Consider the following 15,152-nt stretch of genomic DNA (forward strand, 5'->3'; position numbering starts at 1 on the left):
TTATGATTTTCTTTATGTTTATAGATGTGAAGCCGACCACTGTACTTGAATTTTTTACCTTATTTCACCTGTTTCAGGTAAATAAAGGTCACGGATATCATATCCCGGTCTAAGTACCATGTCAGATGCGATTAGAAGAAAGAAAGAAAAAAAGAGACAAAATCGAGTCACTAGTAGTGTCGGATCTGTGATCTCATTGTGATTTGTTTTACTGGTAAAACAACAATCAAATCCGTCTGTCCAGTTTCCTTACTCTTTGGAACTCCCGCCAAAATATAAACCTGTTTGTACCTTATACACCGCACTGAGCGCAGCCAATCTGGGGGCAACACGAACGACAATCGCTGACCCGAGTCCATGTGAAGCTAAGCAAGATTATTCCAATCAAATTTGGTTTATTATTGGGCATGATGAGTGATGATTATGAAGGGAGTGTGGAGTGTGGAGTGGTTCGATGAGTTGGAGGTGGCATGATGGCGATGGCGATGGCGATGGTGTGTGCAAGCCTGTAAGGTGGAGGAGTATATGGGGAAAGAGATTACTTGTAAAACATTAAAGATTGGCAGGGCTAACAAGTAACTTGTTAACAACGAATAAATCTTAATCATCAAGTACAGGTATGAATAAAATGTCATCTTTTACACAAAATGTCCAATAGATTATAGTAGAATCAGTGATTCTTGTTCATCTGTGTTCATTCTATTGAAACCTTCAAACATTATATTACAAATCTCAAAAATCAAAATGAAGAACTAAAGTTATAAATTTTAAAATCGTAACACAAATTTTAAAAGAACTAAATAAGCATAAAAGTTTTGATTCTTTGAAAACTTGTGTTATGGTTTTAATGCTTAATTGATTGTTTAAAAACTTCATCACGGAGGAGCAGGTGAATTCTTTTTTTATTGAAGGAGTTTGTTCTATAAAGAGGTCAAATCCCAATTGCTAGTGCAAAAACGTCCATTTTCTTGCAACAATTAGGCTCAAACCTCATCTAAGACATTCAAAACAAATGCATGCTGGAGCATATATTCTGTTTTATTAAAGAAGTAATGCAATTTAACCCAAAAGGTATCCAATCCCAAGCTACTGTGAAAATGTGCATTTTCTTTCAACAAGGCTCAAACTACATTTATGACATTTCGAACATGATCGTGTAAGATCAAATATGGACATAACACATATCATCATAAAGTAATTGATGATTAGCTTAATATCATTCCTAGTTTAACATGGATACAAACAGTAAATCAATACTAGTGACTTAATGAAGTAGTGTATCAATTCATTAAGGATAGTAATCCATTGCTTAGTCTACAAGAAAGGCTACAAGATGTGATACATTAAGAATCTAACAGTGAAACCTAAACCGACAAGGAATGCTTTAATGGGAAGCTTCTTGAGGTTTAAGTCTCATATATATACAGATGAATTGGTCCCTGATTACTACCACGACTATTGCATAAGTTCTGTCAATTGAGAAGCAAGTTGGTAAGTAACAGAAGACCACATTCAGTGATCGAGTTAAGCAGTTGCATAAGATGGAATCCATGACAGTAATTGCAGAAGGTAAGTCTTGATCCTTTTATGATTGTTGTGCATATGTTGTGAGCATGTAATTATGGTTTTACAGATCGAACAGAGTTCCTAAGAAAACTTCAACAATACGTTTAGGCAAAATCCTTTAAGATTACTTTCCTTGGAAAAACTTCAATCCAGATTTGAATCCCTAAATGATGTTTTGGCACAAAATGTCCATAGGCAGAGAAGTTGATCGATATTTTGGACAATTATATGAAGGCTAAAGGCAGGCAATTTTGAGCTTATGCCGTTCGGTTGGTGGAAGGAGAATATGACCGGAATTGCCGTTATCAATCCAGTGAATTAAGAAAAAGAAACGGAACTGACCCATAAATCCCAGCTCTATAATTCGAGAAACACCATTGCCTAAATGTGTAGGCATCCTTAATTAGTCATAAAGGCACCTCAGAAGCCCTACTAGAAATCCGGGTGGCTAGGGCAAAAATTGTCGTGAAGAAGTTTACAAACTAGTACTGAAAGTAGCGACAATTCTTCTACCCACCTAGGTGGGTGGTCACCCAATGCGTTGTCAAGAGATCTAGCTTTCTAAGGCGACTACGCGATCTGAGCCATCAGATTCAGTAGTTTGTTAACAAAGCCGGTCACCGTCAGCGTCATTAACTCTGTTTGAAAAAAATCTCTACAGTCAAAGAGGTAAAAATCCTTAGAACGGGTAAATGAAACAAAAGAATTAGGGCTAAATACTGACTACTACCCTGTAGTTTGGGTCTAAACCCAATTCAGTCCCTAAACTTCTAATTTCATCAAGAACACCCCTGCACTTTCAATTTTGATCTAATAGGTCTAATTTGTTAGTCTTCCGACAATTGAGTCATTTAACTTGTTGACGTGACTCATATATGGCATATGTTTTATGATGTGATGTTAAGGTGGCCTGCATAGTCAATTTTGGAGTGAGTTCCACTATTAGAAATCTATCAAATAAATAGTTTTTCAACAATAATCCAACTATAACTTGAACTCATAGCAAAATATTAATAAATTGGACCTATTAGATCAAAATTGAAAGTACAAGGGTGTTTTTGATGAAATTAGAAGTCCAAGGACTGAATTGATTTTGGACATAAGACAATTGAGTCATTTAATCTATCTATGGTACTGGAACGTAGGTGAAATTGAAAGCTGATAGAAGCTATGAAGGAACAAAGACAGAGGTCCTGCAATCTAATTCTCTATGTGGCTGCTGAGATAATTAGATTGGTTTGTATTTTTGAAATAGGGTCAGTACGGCTGCCCTCAAGCCTTGACCATTAATGAAACCTCAGAATACATGGGGGGGACATGATACCTAAACCCCAAAATACAATAAGCATAGAGAGAACATCCTAGATTAAAACCGGGATTCTCCACAAAATCTATGTATTCTAACAAGCACCAATTAGCGAAGAGTGCATCATTGGCTACTCTATTCGCTTTACAAAGATTGGTTTGTATTTTTTTTTAAGGTTATATCCATCGTATATCGCGTGCAAAGCATGTGAGTGGAGTAAAATCAGTTTTACTGACGTAGACAATTCAATGATCCACGTGCCGAGCTCTTGCTCGATGAAGGAACTCGTATACGTGATCGTCGGAATAGTACTGTGAGTGGACTTTTGTTTTAAATAATGATGCATGCGTTTATTTTCTTGAATTAATGCTTTATTTAATTAACATATTACTTTTCGAGCATATGATTCGATTTCGGTTTATCTTGTGGATTTGGTTTCAATAATGATTTTCAGAGATTGATTACGATTTATCTCGGTTATGACTTGCGGATATTAATTTTGTTATGCTCGGATTCGAAACTTTGATTTATGTTGTTTTTCAACAAAGTATTTTCCATGGTATTTTTCCAAAATGGAATATTAGTTCATTATTGAACTTCCTTGCTTATTCATCATTGACTCGAGAATATTTTTGGCGTGTGGGACACGCCGTTGATTTATTGATCTTTCTTATTTATTTATCGACTTTCGGATTTGGCATTGGGAATGCCTTGATGATGATTTTGGAATTGGTTTTGTTTCGAATTATGGAGATTATGATTTATTATTATTTCTCGCATTTTTGCTATTGATTTGAGATACTCTTGGCGTGTGAGACACGTCGTTGTAAATTCATTTGCGAGAGTTGGGGAAGCTTTATGTATTTATGGATTGCTAGCATTGATTCGTCCGCCTTTGTGGCGAGGTGATGGGATCACCGAAGCCCGTCGGCCTTTGTGGCGCTGGTTATTGTCTTTGTGACAGTAATGCTGAAGCCCAGTATCCTAATCGCTACACATAGTGGCGTGTGGGTATATAGCGGGAGTATATGAGAGTACTTTAGCCTGGGAGGCTATCACCCAAGCCTGGGAGGCTCATTCGTATGGCTATCTTCTTCCCCTAATTTTATATTATTTCTGGGCTAGCGGGGTCTAGTCCGATGATACGATACTCAGCGGGTTTGAATTACAGTTTCCTGATTTTAAGAAATAAAGTTTTATAAACGTTGCATGCATCGAGGTTTTATAAATTTAAATAAGTGGGAAAGTATTTAAGTTTGCTTCATTTAAAACATCTTAATTATTTATTTTTGTCCACTCACACTAACGTGATTTTCAATACTTTCCCCTGGGCCCTTCGGTTTCAAATGCCCAGTTTGCAGGCGAAATTAGTTGAGGTCGGGCGTACATGGAATTGAGGCATAGTCAACAGCATGGCTTCCGCGTTTTCCTTTGAATTAGGTTTTCCTTGTTTACCCTTTTTATTAGAATTGCTCTGATTACTTGTGGGATTAATGTTATTCAAGTTGCGTTTTGTGTTATGTGAATTGGACGATGATGTGAATTGGGGAGCAGGGTGGCTCCAGGAGAATAAGGATGAGTGGTTTAGAAGTGTAAATGTTTTCTACAGGTTTTGGGTAGTCCATTTTTAGGAGAAGTTCTGCCAAATTTTTGGAAGAATTTCTTTTAAGGTGGACCCCGCAGGGCCACTTCGGATTTCAAGGTGAAATCCGGGGGCGGGTCCTGTCAATCGCGATGGTTCATCCTTACTCTGCTGCAGGCATCACGGAACTCTTCATGAAAGAAGTATTTCGCTTACATGGGATGTCCCGATCCATTGTCAGCGACAGGGACCCTATATTCATTAGTCAATTCTGGAAGGCGTTTCACCAACTTAATGGGACTAAGCTCTACCACAGTTCCGCATACCACCCCCAATCCGACGACCAAACCGAGGTAGTCAATCGATCCTTGGAACACTACTTACGGTGCTTTGTGTTGGATAAACCTTCAAATTGGTCGGAGCTTTTACATTGGGCCGAGTGGTGGTACAACACCACTTTCCATTCGGTCATCAAAATGACTCCTTATGAAGCCCTCTATGGTCGCCCACCACCTACGGCCCAGCGTTACATCCCAGGCACCACGGATGTCGATGCCGTGGATGTGGCCCTTCGCAACCGTGATCAGTTGCTGCAGCAACTTAAGCATCATTTGTAGCTGTCCCAGAACCGTATGAAGCAACAGGCCAATCAAAACAGGACCGAGAGGGAATTCAAGGAAGGAGAATGGGTTTTCTTGAAACTTCATCCATATAGGCAGCAATCTCTTATGCGTCGGTCTTCTCATAAGCTAGCCCCTCGTTTCAATGGCCCATTTCAAATTGCAGCAAGGGTCGGACTTGTGGCTTATCGCCTACACCTGCGGCTGCGTCCCCACTCAAAGATCCACCCAACCTTTCATGTATCTCTCCTCAAGAAGAGAGTGGATGAGGGCACACCTGTCACCACTTCCATTCCTCAGTTTGACAGTCACAAGTCGTTTTATTAATTAAGGACTTGTTTTCTGCTGCCACATAACACGTGGCAGTGGGGTGTGAGATCGAGACGCATGCATAGTATTCCCCACACTCTTTATCACGCAAATTTCAATATAAATGTGGAAACAGTACTTGCTTCCCTACCATGTACCAACACCCAACACTAGAAACGAAGACAAATATACGTGTGTGCTTAATTATTCAATGCTAAAATTCCGAATAACTTTCAACCAGTACTCCTAGAGTCCTAGCCTCCTAGGCAACAGAACTGATGGATATATACCTGCGGATCGATGAAGCTTGAAAACACTTGTTTGACCACGGTGACCTACGAAAAACAGAACAAGACAAATGCAAATTAAGCAGACACCAGTAATTATGGCCATGAAAGATTTAATAATTAGAGTTTTGCTGAACAAGAGTAGGAAATAGAGTTTTGCAAAAACAAGAGCACGCAGTTAGGAAAAACACAGAGAAGGGAAGATTTAATTGCAGCCAAAAAAAAGTTCATTGCAAGATTTGGACATTTATTCAAATATATGATCTGAGCTCTTTTTTATTTTTATTTTTTTTATTTAATAAAATCTGCACTGTAAAATATTCGAACTGTGGACATTGGGTAGATGGAGGCACCACCCTAGAGCCGGCTGTGACAAATCAGATTCGATGCATAACCTAGAACAGAAGAGAACAAATTTGTTTTTGCTAGTGTACATTTCATATTCGATGCATAACCTACTGCAAGTCTGCAATTACTTCCGTCGTTTACAATGTGGCCCGACAATAATAACGTACACAAACTGATATTGACACGGACCCAAGTAGAAAATCAAAATCTAGTAGGGAAGGAAAAGCCGTGATCAATTAGAAAACTGGACAAGGTAGCAATTTGAATCCATATACCTTCATTTCCGATTCTACATTACATTTCCAGCAAAAAGAAAACCGAAACTGAAATGGCCGATCACAACACTACCAGCATTGATCCCAACAGCGGCTTCTGCTCAAAGACCAAAACATTCCACAGTCTCAGGCCGAAAGCCCCGCTCCCCTCCGAAACGACGCCGCTTTCGATCACTCACTACATTTTCTCCCACCTCCAAGCTCATCCTCCATCGCCCTCCACCCCGGCACTCCTCGACCCCGCCACGCGCCGCCACGTTCTCTACCCCGAGTTCACGCGCCGCGTCAAAACCCTAGCTGCCGCGCTAGAATCGCAGCTCAACCTCTCCAATGGCCACACCGCCTTCGTCATCTCCCCCAATTCTCTCGACCTCCCCATCCTCTACTTCTCTCTCCTCTCCCTCGGCGTAACCGTCTCTCCGTCAAACCCGGCCAGCACCACTCCCGAGATTTCCCGCCAAATCCACCTCAGCAGACCCGTCATCGCCTTCGCCACCTCCGCCACCGCTCACAAGCTCCCCAACTCCCTCCAATACGGCGTCGTACTCCTCGACTCCCCGGAATTCGAGTCCATGATGACGTGTGCTCCGGCGACGGAGCTTCCACGGGTCCGCTTCAGCCAATCCCACACCGCCGCGGTCCTCTACTCGTCGGGGACCACCGGGGCCGTCAAAGGCGTGGAGTTGACCCACCGTAACTGGATTTCCGTGCTGGCGGCGGCGTTCGCGGTTCGGAATCCGGCGGCTCCGCCAGCTGTCACGCTCTGCGCGGTGCCGTTCTTCCACGTGTACGGCTTCGGCGTCTGCATGCGGGTGTTGGGGTTCGGCGAGACCCTGGCGTCGATTTCGGGGAGGTTTGATCTGAGAGCGACGCTGAGGGCCGCCGAGGAGTTCAGGATCAGCCACGTGTCGTGGGCCCCGCCAGTGGTGGTGGCGGTGGTGAAGCTCGGGAGCGAGATCGACGGCTACGATCTGAGCTCGCTGCAGGTCGTCGCCTGCGGCGGTGCTCCGCTTGCGAAGAGTGTCATCGATAAGCTCAAGAAACGCCTTCCTAACGTGCAAGTGGCACAGGTCAGTAGTGCATGAATAATTTTGCTTTATTTTCACTGTAGTCCTCCCAGTAGTTTCATAATTTTACGATTAGAGTTCGAAAATTCTAGGATGCTCTAAAATAAAGTCTACATGGTGCTTGATCCTATAATATAGTTTACCGGGAAAATAAAGATCTAAGGATTGAGAAATTTAGATGAGTATCTCATTTTGTACATAGCAATATAGAATGCATGCATCCTCGTAAAGACGATTAAAAAATTTAGAGAATCACATATCTACATGATAAAAGTATGTCAAACTAGAAAAAAAGTAAATAACTTTGATGATGACGACACGTTAGGTTTTACAGTTTGTAATTCTTTCATTTTGTTCATTGTAACTTCTCATTTTGATTCATGATCTTTGGGCTTTGAATGCCTAATTTTCACTACCACAGAAATTATTTGAGAGAACTAACAAATTGGAGTTGGTTGTAAGGATTTTTTTTTTTAAATTGATTATAAGTTAAGTAAGCTGTTAAGTTTAAGTTTAAGTTGTTTAACAGTTTAACAGTTTAACTACACTACAATGCTGGCATTGTTAAAATCAAAAGTCAATGACTTGGTGGAATTGTGGAAATGGATTAGACTAATAATATGATTTGTGCAGGGATATGGGCTGACAGAGACAACGGGTCGAGTGTTTGGCACGGTAGGCCCAAATGAGACCCGAGTAGAAGGAGCTACTGGAAAGCTGATGTCAAATTTTGAAGCCAAGATTGTTGACCCTGAGACCGGCATTGCCTTGCCTCCTCTAATGACTGGAGAGCTTTGGCTTAGGGGACCAATTATAATGAAAGGTAATGATTGCTTTTTCTTGAGGACTGAAAATGTGCCTCATATTCGTGGTTTGATTCATACTTGAGGTGTTGTTGCTTGTTATTGTGATTAGTGTAGGTTACATTGGTGATGAAGAAGCAAATGCTATAACTATGGACACTGAAGGATGGTTTAAAACTGGAGACCTTTGCTATATCGACAAAGAAGGTTACCTATTTTTCGTTGATCGGATCAAGGAACTGATCAAGTACAAAGGCTACCAGGTTTGTGTGCCATAAGCAAGTTTTCTGCTTTGCTTAGATAGAAGTAGTGAGATGCTATGTGTTTACTATTGCATGTTTGCATTAGGTTGCCCCGGCAGAGTTGGAGCATCTGCTTCAATCCCATCCCGATATTGTTGATGCAGCTGTGGTTCCGTATGTGATTTTCGGTTTTATCCATTGTTTGAATTTTAAATTATCCCGATTTCAGCTGGCTTGTTCATCAAGTTTGATAGTTTGTATGTGGTGAACTAATGAAAGTAATGGACAGGTATCCTGATGAGGAAGCAGGTCAAGTACCAATGGCCTTTGTGGTCAGGCGCCTAGGAAGTGTCGTCGGTGAATCGCAGGTGAAGGATTTTATTGCCAAACAGGTAATTCAGACTATTCCGGCGACATGCCTAGCATGCAAGAATGAAGCTAGCAACTTTAACTATATATACTGCATAATTTATTTGATGTTTTAACTTTATGAACTTCGTCATATGAATTACAGGTTGCACCGTATAAGAAAATACGACGAGTAGCATTCATCAATGAAGTACCGAAGAGTGCACAAGGTAAATTAATGAGGAAGGAATTAGTCAAACTTGCATTATCCAAGTTATGAATTAATTCCAGGTTCTTTCTTCGGGTGTTACATTTGGATCTAGAATGTAAATCTGCTTGCTACATTAATCAAAGATTGTTCATTATTTCAGAGTCCTGGTATTTCAACATAATCTTGTAAGAGCACTGCAGTTTTACTTGCAAAGTTTTACTTACATAAGTACAATACATGACGAATGTTTCACTACTAGCTAATACAAATTGTGATGTATTTCAACATTCTATGATGCTACACACACAGGCTTCTTACAGAGTAGATGGTAAGCACCAAAGATCACTAAAAACAACAAAAGAGAACCTACTAAAGTATAGCTAAGGCCATCAAATAGAAATGCTGTTGGGGATTCCACGGCCAGTTACCCCTGGGCCTGAAGAAGGGATCAGCAATTCATATGGGGGAATTCCTGCTCCGCTTCTGTTTTTAAAGTGGCCATCTTTGTTTTTCCTGTTAATGATCTTCTCTATCTCGTCTAGTCTAGAAGAGAATCTTTTGAACAACTCCAAAATTTCATGATCATTGATCCAATGGGTATGTAGAGGATTCACCTGACCCAAGTACTCTTCATCTGGGGAGTGAGTTGATAGAGTATCTTGAACGGCCATTACTTTCGTGGCTTGAAGTTTTGTTGCCAAGGAAGACAGGAAAGTTTGCTGCGGGTTTTGAAGAAACTTCTCATAATCAGGGTCATCTTCTTGTGGAATAAGTTTTCTCATAAGGGTAGGGCGGTTTGGGACATAACTGCCAAAAGGGTACTGGCCAAAGTTGATGGCAGCATGTTGACCTGAAGCAGTCCAAATTATTATTGTAAGTATACCAGATAAGTCCTCTTTGGTATTAAGTTTAGGCCACCAGGGCTCGTTCCGCTTGTCAGCATGACCCTTGTTCTTGATCTCATTCCACCAGTCTTGGAGCTCAACATCTGATGTCACAGAATTTGGCTCGGAGTAGAAACGTTCCACATAAGATTCTACCCATTCTTTTATGGCAGACCATACAAGGAGACCATCTGCAGCATATGGATAGTCCTCAATTACAAGTTTTATGCCGCAAGGTTCCGAAGGATCTTCCACAGCCATGCCTCTAAGAATGTTAACACAAGTAAAACGACTCAGCTCATTTGCTCAATGTCATTGTGTTTGTAATTCTAACATGTTTCGAATTATGAAAGCCTTACCTTCGAATAAGATCGGCCGGTAATGCCTCCAAGTCAAACCTCCAACTCTTGTAAGCTGCCGAGCTTACCTCCATGGCATATTTTCCCGGACTAAAAGAAGCCTCGATTACTCCCCCTCCATTTATTAAACTCTGCCTTGCAAGTGCATTAATTTCTAAGGTGTAGCGCATGTGAGGATGAAGTAGCTTGTAGATGGGGTGCATTGAGCTAAGCTGCCTATGAGTGGCAATTATATACGGCTCCATGCAAGCATGAGTCCTCAACCTAGGCAGAATAAATTACCACAACATTAGTTACATGCGACATACTGTAACCTTTGCAAAATCCAATGTTAATCTGTTTTACCAGTGATTGACTAGCTGATGGACGCCGGCGTCGTTTGAGCAAACATGAGCTTTGGCTAGCTTCCAAATCCAGTGTGTAGTAGCATGATGCCCATGAGTATATACATGTTTTGTTTGAGGAGATGAAGGTGTTGGTGGAAGTGACAGCTCTATAGCTAGAGGTCTCAAAAAACCAGTCTTGGTATAGAAGAACACTGTCCTTGAGGCATAGGCTTTTCTTCCGGGCAAAGAGTTCATCTTCTCAATAAATGGCAAAAATATATCATGGTAGTCAAGTATAAACAGTCTCTTATCCTCAATAGCCTGTATCATGAATTGTCAGGGTAAGAGACGAAGGGTTAGGATAATATAGAAAGAAAGAAATAACCACTTTCAATTTCCAGAATGCAATCAGATACTAATACCTTTTCAACACTCATCCCACCGAGTTCTTCCTCTATCAATTCCTTTGTGATAGCAGATTCTGGAGGGCCGTAAACAGCAGGATCTAACTTGCTGAGAATTGGAAATTCCTGGAAATATACATGACCCAACTTAAGGACTCACACGATGGCATTTAACTAACATATAGTGATTGACAAAGGATCTGTCTGTATGTTACCTTCAAAATCTCAATGTTCACTGGATTGACTCCAGCTAAAGCTTGCCGTGCAAATTCATTATCACGCAACCAAGCAAATCTATCCCCTGATCACATAAATTGAACAATAGGAGAAATGAATGACATTAAAGACCAGAAGACTTTTCCCTAGTAAATAAAATGGTTTAACAAAACAAGGGAATAAAAGGGGACAAAGTGTAAATTACTTTTTATAATAGCAGGGATTTCGTATTTCAACCACTCTCCTCCAACATTAAGAACCTGTTTCATCATGTTGCCTGAAAACAGAACAGATTCTTTCTGCTCATCGTCATCTTTCGGGAGGAGACCATCATTATATAGCTTATCTATATCAGAGAAGCACTTGAAGGGTATGTCTGAACTTGACAACTTAACAGCAAGAGACGGTAACAGATTGTGGAGCAAAGCTTTCAACCTTCCACGAGAGAAAGTATTTTGCTTAATCTCCTCAAAAGTCTCATCACGAGGCACATAAACCGGATGGGGCTTCTCGATTCTACTCTCCGTAAGAGGATCTGTTTGAATGCCATTCAAAGCAGCACGGTTATATATCAATGTTACAAAATCCAACTGCACTAATATAGAGAAACAACATCTTATGTACCTGACTTGGATGGAGGCCGGCCAGTTCTACAGCGCCGAGGATAAGGCCTCTCCTCGCCACCAATGACCGGCCTAGCTAATTCTTCACTCTTGTCAGGATTCCCCAACTCATTGTAAACATCATAATCATAAATCCTATCATGTGGCTTTCTCCTGCCCTTCTCATTGCCCCGAATACTCAGTAAGTCTTCATGTCGAAGACCTTTAATCCCTGCTGGTGTTTGTGATGGCAGGTATGCCTGTTTACAACAATAAAACAATGTAAGCATAGCTCCTACAAAATCAATCATAAATGTAAGTAAATATGAGGAAATTCGTACTTGGTTTTTGAAGATGATTCGACTTTGGAAGTTATCCTTCTGAGAATGGATCCAAGTATTTGCAGGGAAGAAAAATGGGCCTTTATCGAAACCATGTATGACAATCTCCAACAAGTAAAACTCCTTGCCATGGTGATTAGTAACACGAACAGCTCCAGGACACCCAAAGTCACTTGGGACAGTGAAATCAGCAGCATACTCAATTATGTGGGAATGCTCCGATGGTACTGGCTTTGGCAACCAGCCTCTCACAGCAGATTCCACTATCTTTCCTGAATTAGTAACTACAAGAACAAAAATGGGAACAAATATTACATACCACCAAACCAAAAGAAACCCAAAGCAAAACTTCTCTGTACCCATTAAATAGTAGAACTCAAAAAAGCACAAAACTTTTGAATCTTTAGTGGTAATGACCAGGATCAAGAACAAAAATGAGCATGAAAATCTTGCATACCCATCAAACCAAAAAAGTAAAAGAAAACATCTTTTCACAAATTTTTTTTAAGTGTATCCATAAAAAAGTGGAGGCCAAAAAAGGCACTGAAATTTTGATTCCGATAAATATACCAGGGTCAATTTCTTCACTGATGAGCTGGATCAGAATCCCCTGACCAATCCCATTAATAAAAAACTCCCACTGATCCTCAATCTTCTCCGAGACCTTCTCCTTCATTTTCTTTCTGATCGTCACCGCCGCCTTGACTTCGATCGGAGAAGAAGAAGAAGGTTTCAAAGTGCCACTAATGTCTTTGCTCTGCAACGGAGGAGTTGAAGCTTCTTCCACCGCCGCCTTGTCACCACCGCTGATCACGGCTCTGACTGATCCAAGCCCATTGGGCCGTGACCTGAAACTGGGGACATGCGCCTTCCGGAGCTTGATGAACTTCCCGGTTGACCGCCGGCCGCCGGCGAGGCTTGACTTGAAAGAAACCAGTGGCTGATTCAATGCATACATGTCTGTCTCTGACAAGACCAACAAAGTTGTAAGTTGTAACTCTCAAGTGATCACTTGTGTAAGTAACTCTACCGTCGCCGGAACGAGGGTTTTTCTTGTTTTTCCGGCAGAGTTACGATGTCTATAAGAAGTGAAGAACTCCTAGTGAGACTTCTTACTTTCTGGGAAGTGTGTAGTTTTTTCAGTGCCATCATTGGGTTTAATAGTGGTCTTATTCAATAGTGCTGACTGATGGAGACTCTCGACTTGTGGAGCGTGGTGACAATCTCCTATTATTTATCTAAAGAAGAGTGCTGAATCATGTCAATGGCGCGTTGGTTATAAGCTGGGTGTGGGAGAGTGGGAAGATGGTGGGTTTCAGAGCAAAGGGCTAAGAGTGGGAAGCAGGCTGGTAGGTATTTATTTTACAGTAAAAGAAGACTCTGGCTAGTTTTGTCAAGTGATGCATGAGTAGAAAAGAAGAGCATATGTAAAATGCGTCACCAAATTATCCAAGACAATAATTGCACCCAAAAAAAGGACATGCAATATTGTGCATGTGCGTTTGGAATCTTATTATGTTGGTCAACATATGTTTTGAAAGCACTTATAATATTAAATTTGAAAGTCGACCATCGATTATAACCGATTCGAATGATAAGGTTGGACGAGCGGCCTAGTATGAAATTCTTATGTATAGTGTTTGAGTCTCAACTCCTATTAATTTGTGGCTAGTAAGTTTGAGGGACTGTCAGGTTCGTGCGCCTATGGCGGGGAATTAGTCTGACTTTGTTGGGATACTCTCGTGAACCTCGGTCTAAATACGACTGACTGGATATGTTTTTAGCTCTCTAAAAGTAAACAAAGTGACTTGCTACCTCATCCCTGATAAAAAAAAGAATCGTCTAATACATAGCACATATATGTAATACACAATTTTAAAAATCGTTGGAGGGCTATACAAAAATATGTTACATGATAAAACATTTAATACAAATATTTTCGGCTCAAAGAGCTCAACATTATCAAGTGTGGTATCGAAACATCAAAGAATTTCTCCAGCTAAAAAATATATTCCTTGATTTCTAGACAGATAATATAGGCAATCAACAGGCTAAGAAAATCTGGAGGCTCTATATTATTTGCCAAAAAATAAGAATGGATATAACAGCAAACTACATCACACTCTACCTTACATTTTGATTTCATAATAATCTTTGCATTATGTTATCCAGGATTGTAGATCTAATCTAGTTAGGGATGAGATCTAATTTTTTAATGATAACATCATTTTTTATGTGCAAAAAAAATCACACGTGTGGATCCTACTGGAAATAAATAGGGAAAGAACCATGTTTGAACTCTCAATGGAAAGAGTGGGGTAAATAAAGAATAAGGGTATCATAGACTTAAACAACAAAGGAAAAAGATTTAAAGAACTAGTAAAAGACTATCAAACTTATCATGGTTCATGACAACCAGAAAAGGGTGGCATAGTTTAGCTTCTCTCCATTTGCCATGTGAATGATACATTGAATTAAAAATAAGATGCATTTGGTTTATCAAACCATCACAAATCTATGGTTGGTAGGCCTTGTAAACACATAAGATAGCAATAAGAACTATCTAAATCTTCTCTTTCACATGTCTATTTTATTAGTTCAAGAATAACAATTTTTTTTAGGCAAGGTGACTATTAAACACTATAGAAGCTCATTCTGTATTTCTTGCAAAATATAACTACAAACTGAGTAGTTTTAAATACACACCTCAATCTACTTAATACACATCCAAATATTTATCTTTGTTTTTGGAAAAAATTGAATCCCTATATTACCCTTGCAGCAATTAAAAAAGAAAACCAAATCGAGAGATATGAGTTGAAGAATGACAAAAGCACAAACCAGGTATCAGAGGGATTTGAGAATTTTTAAGCAATATCATATACCCACGTTGTTCAATGGTAATTGCAGTTTATTTGCTTTTCTTCTATTCTCTAATAAATATGTACTCAATTTCACAAGGATTTTGTCTTTTGTCTAATCCATTGCAATTTATTTGCATGTTCAACGCAAACTAATAAAATTCTATGCTATATATATATATATATATATATATA

At 40.1% G+C, this 15,152-nt stretch overlaps 2 protein-coding genes across 2 annotated transcripts; one reads left to right on the top strand and one right to left on the bottom strand.

Moving 5' to 3' along the window:
* The first annotated feature begins 6,150 nt into the window (after positions 1–6,150).
* Positions 6,151–9,200, top strand: LOC133708426 (4-coumarate--CoA ligase-like 9). The gene is made up of 6 exons (XM_062133886.1): positions 6,151–7,363; positions 7,994–8,183; positions 8,281–8,426; positions 8,512–8,579; positions 8,695–8,797; positions 8,920–9,200. Exons 1-6 carry the CDS (start codon positions 6,347–6,349, stop codon positions 9,031–9,033), a joined length of 1,638 nt encoding a protein of 545 aa, XP_061989870.1. The 5' UTR covers positions 6,151–6,346; the 3' UTR covers positions 9,034–9,200.
* On the bottom strand, positions 9,135–13,411 carry LOC133708425 (lipoxygenase 6, chloroplastic). The gene is made up of 9 exons (XM_062133885.1): positions 12,667–13,411; positions 12,097–12,380; positions 11,778–12,015; positions 11,359–11,688; positions 11,153–11,238; positions 10,956–11,063; positions 10,553–10,854; positions 10,208–10,471; positions 9,135–10,113 (listed from the first exon to the last, which is right to left on the bottom strand). The coding sequence occupies exons 1-9, from the start codon at positions 13,052–13,054 to the stop codon at positions 9,354–9,356; spliced, it is 2,760 nt and encodes a 919-aa protein (XP_061989869.1). The 5' UTR covers positions 13,055–13,411; the 3' UTR covers positions 9,135–9,353.
* Positions 13,412–15,152: the final 1,741 nt, after the last annotated feature.

This window comes from Rosa rugosa, chromosome 5 (assembly GCF_958449725.1).
Source record: "Rosa rugosa chromosome 5, drRosRugo1.1, whole genome shotgun sequence".
Classification (NCBI taxonomy): Eukaryota; Viridiplantae; Streptophyta; class Magnoliopsida; order Rosales; family Rosaceae; genus Rosa; species Rosa rugosa.

What these genes read in the sequence shown, in the direction of transcription:
- LOC133708426 (XM_062133886.1), top strand. Translation starts at nt 6,347, where the DNA reads ATGGCCGATCACAACACTACCAGCATTGATCCCAACAGCGGCTTCTGC. An exon ending in GGGACCAATTATAATGAAAG is followed by an intron (nt 8,184 to 8,280) that starts GTAATGATTGCT and finishes TGATTAGTGTAG; the next exon opens with GTTACATTGGTGATGAAGAA. An exon ending in AGGATTTTATTGCCAAACAG is followed by an intron (nt 8,798 to 8,919) that starts GTAATTCAGACT and finishes TATGAATTACAG; the next exon opens with GTTGCACCGTATAAGAAAAT.
- LOC133708425 (XM_062133885.1), bottom strand. Translation starts at nt 13,054, where the DNA reads ATGTATGCATTGAATCAGCCACTGGTTTCTTTCAAGTCAAGCCTCGCC. An exon ending in CAGTGAAGAAATTGACCCTG is followed by an intron (nt 12,381 to 12,666) that starts GTATATTTATCG and finishes TTGTTCTTGTAG; the next exon opens with TTACTAATTCAGGAAAGATA. An exon ending in CCGGCCTCCATCCAAGTCAG is followed by an intron (nt 11,689 to 11,777) that starts GTACATAAGATG and finishes GCATTCAAACAG; the next exon opens with ATCCTCTTACGGAGAGTAGA.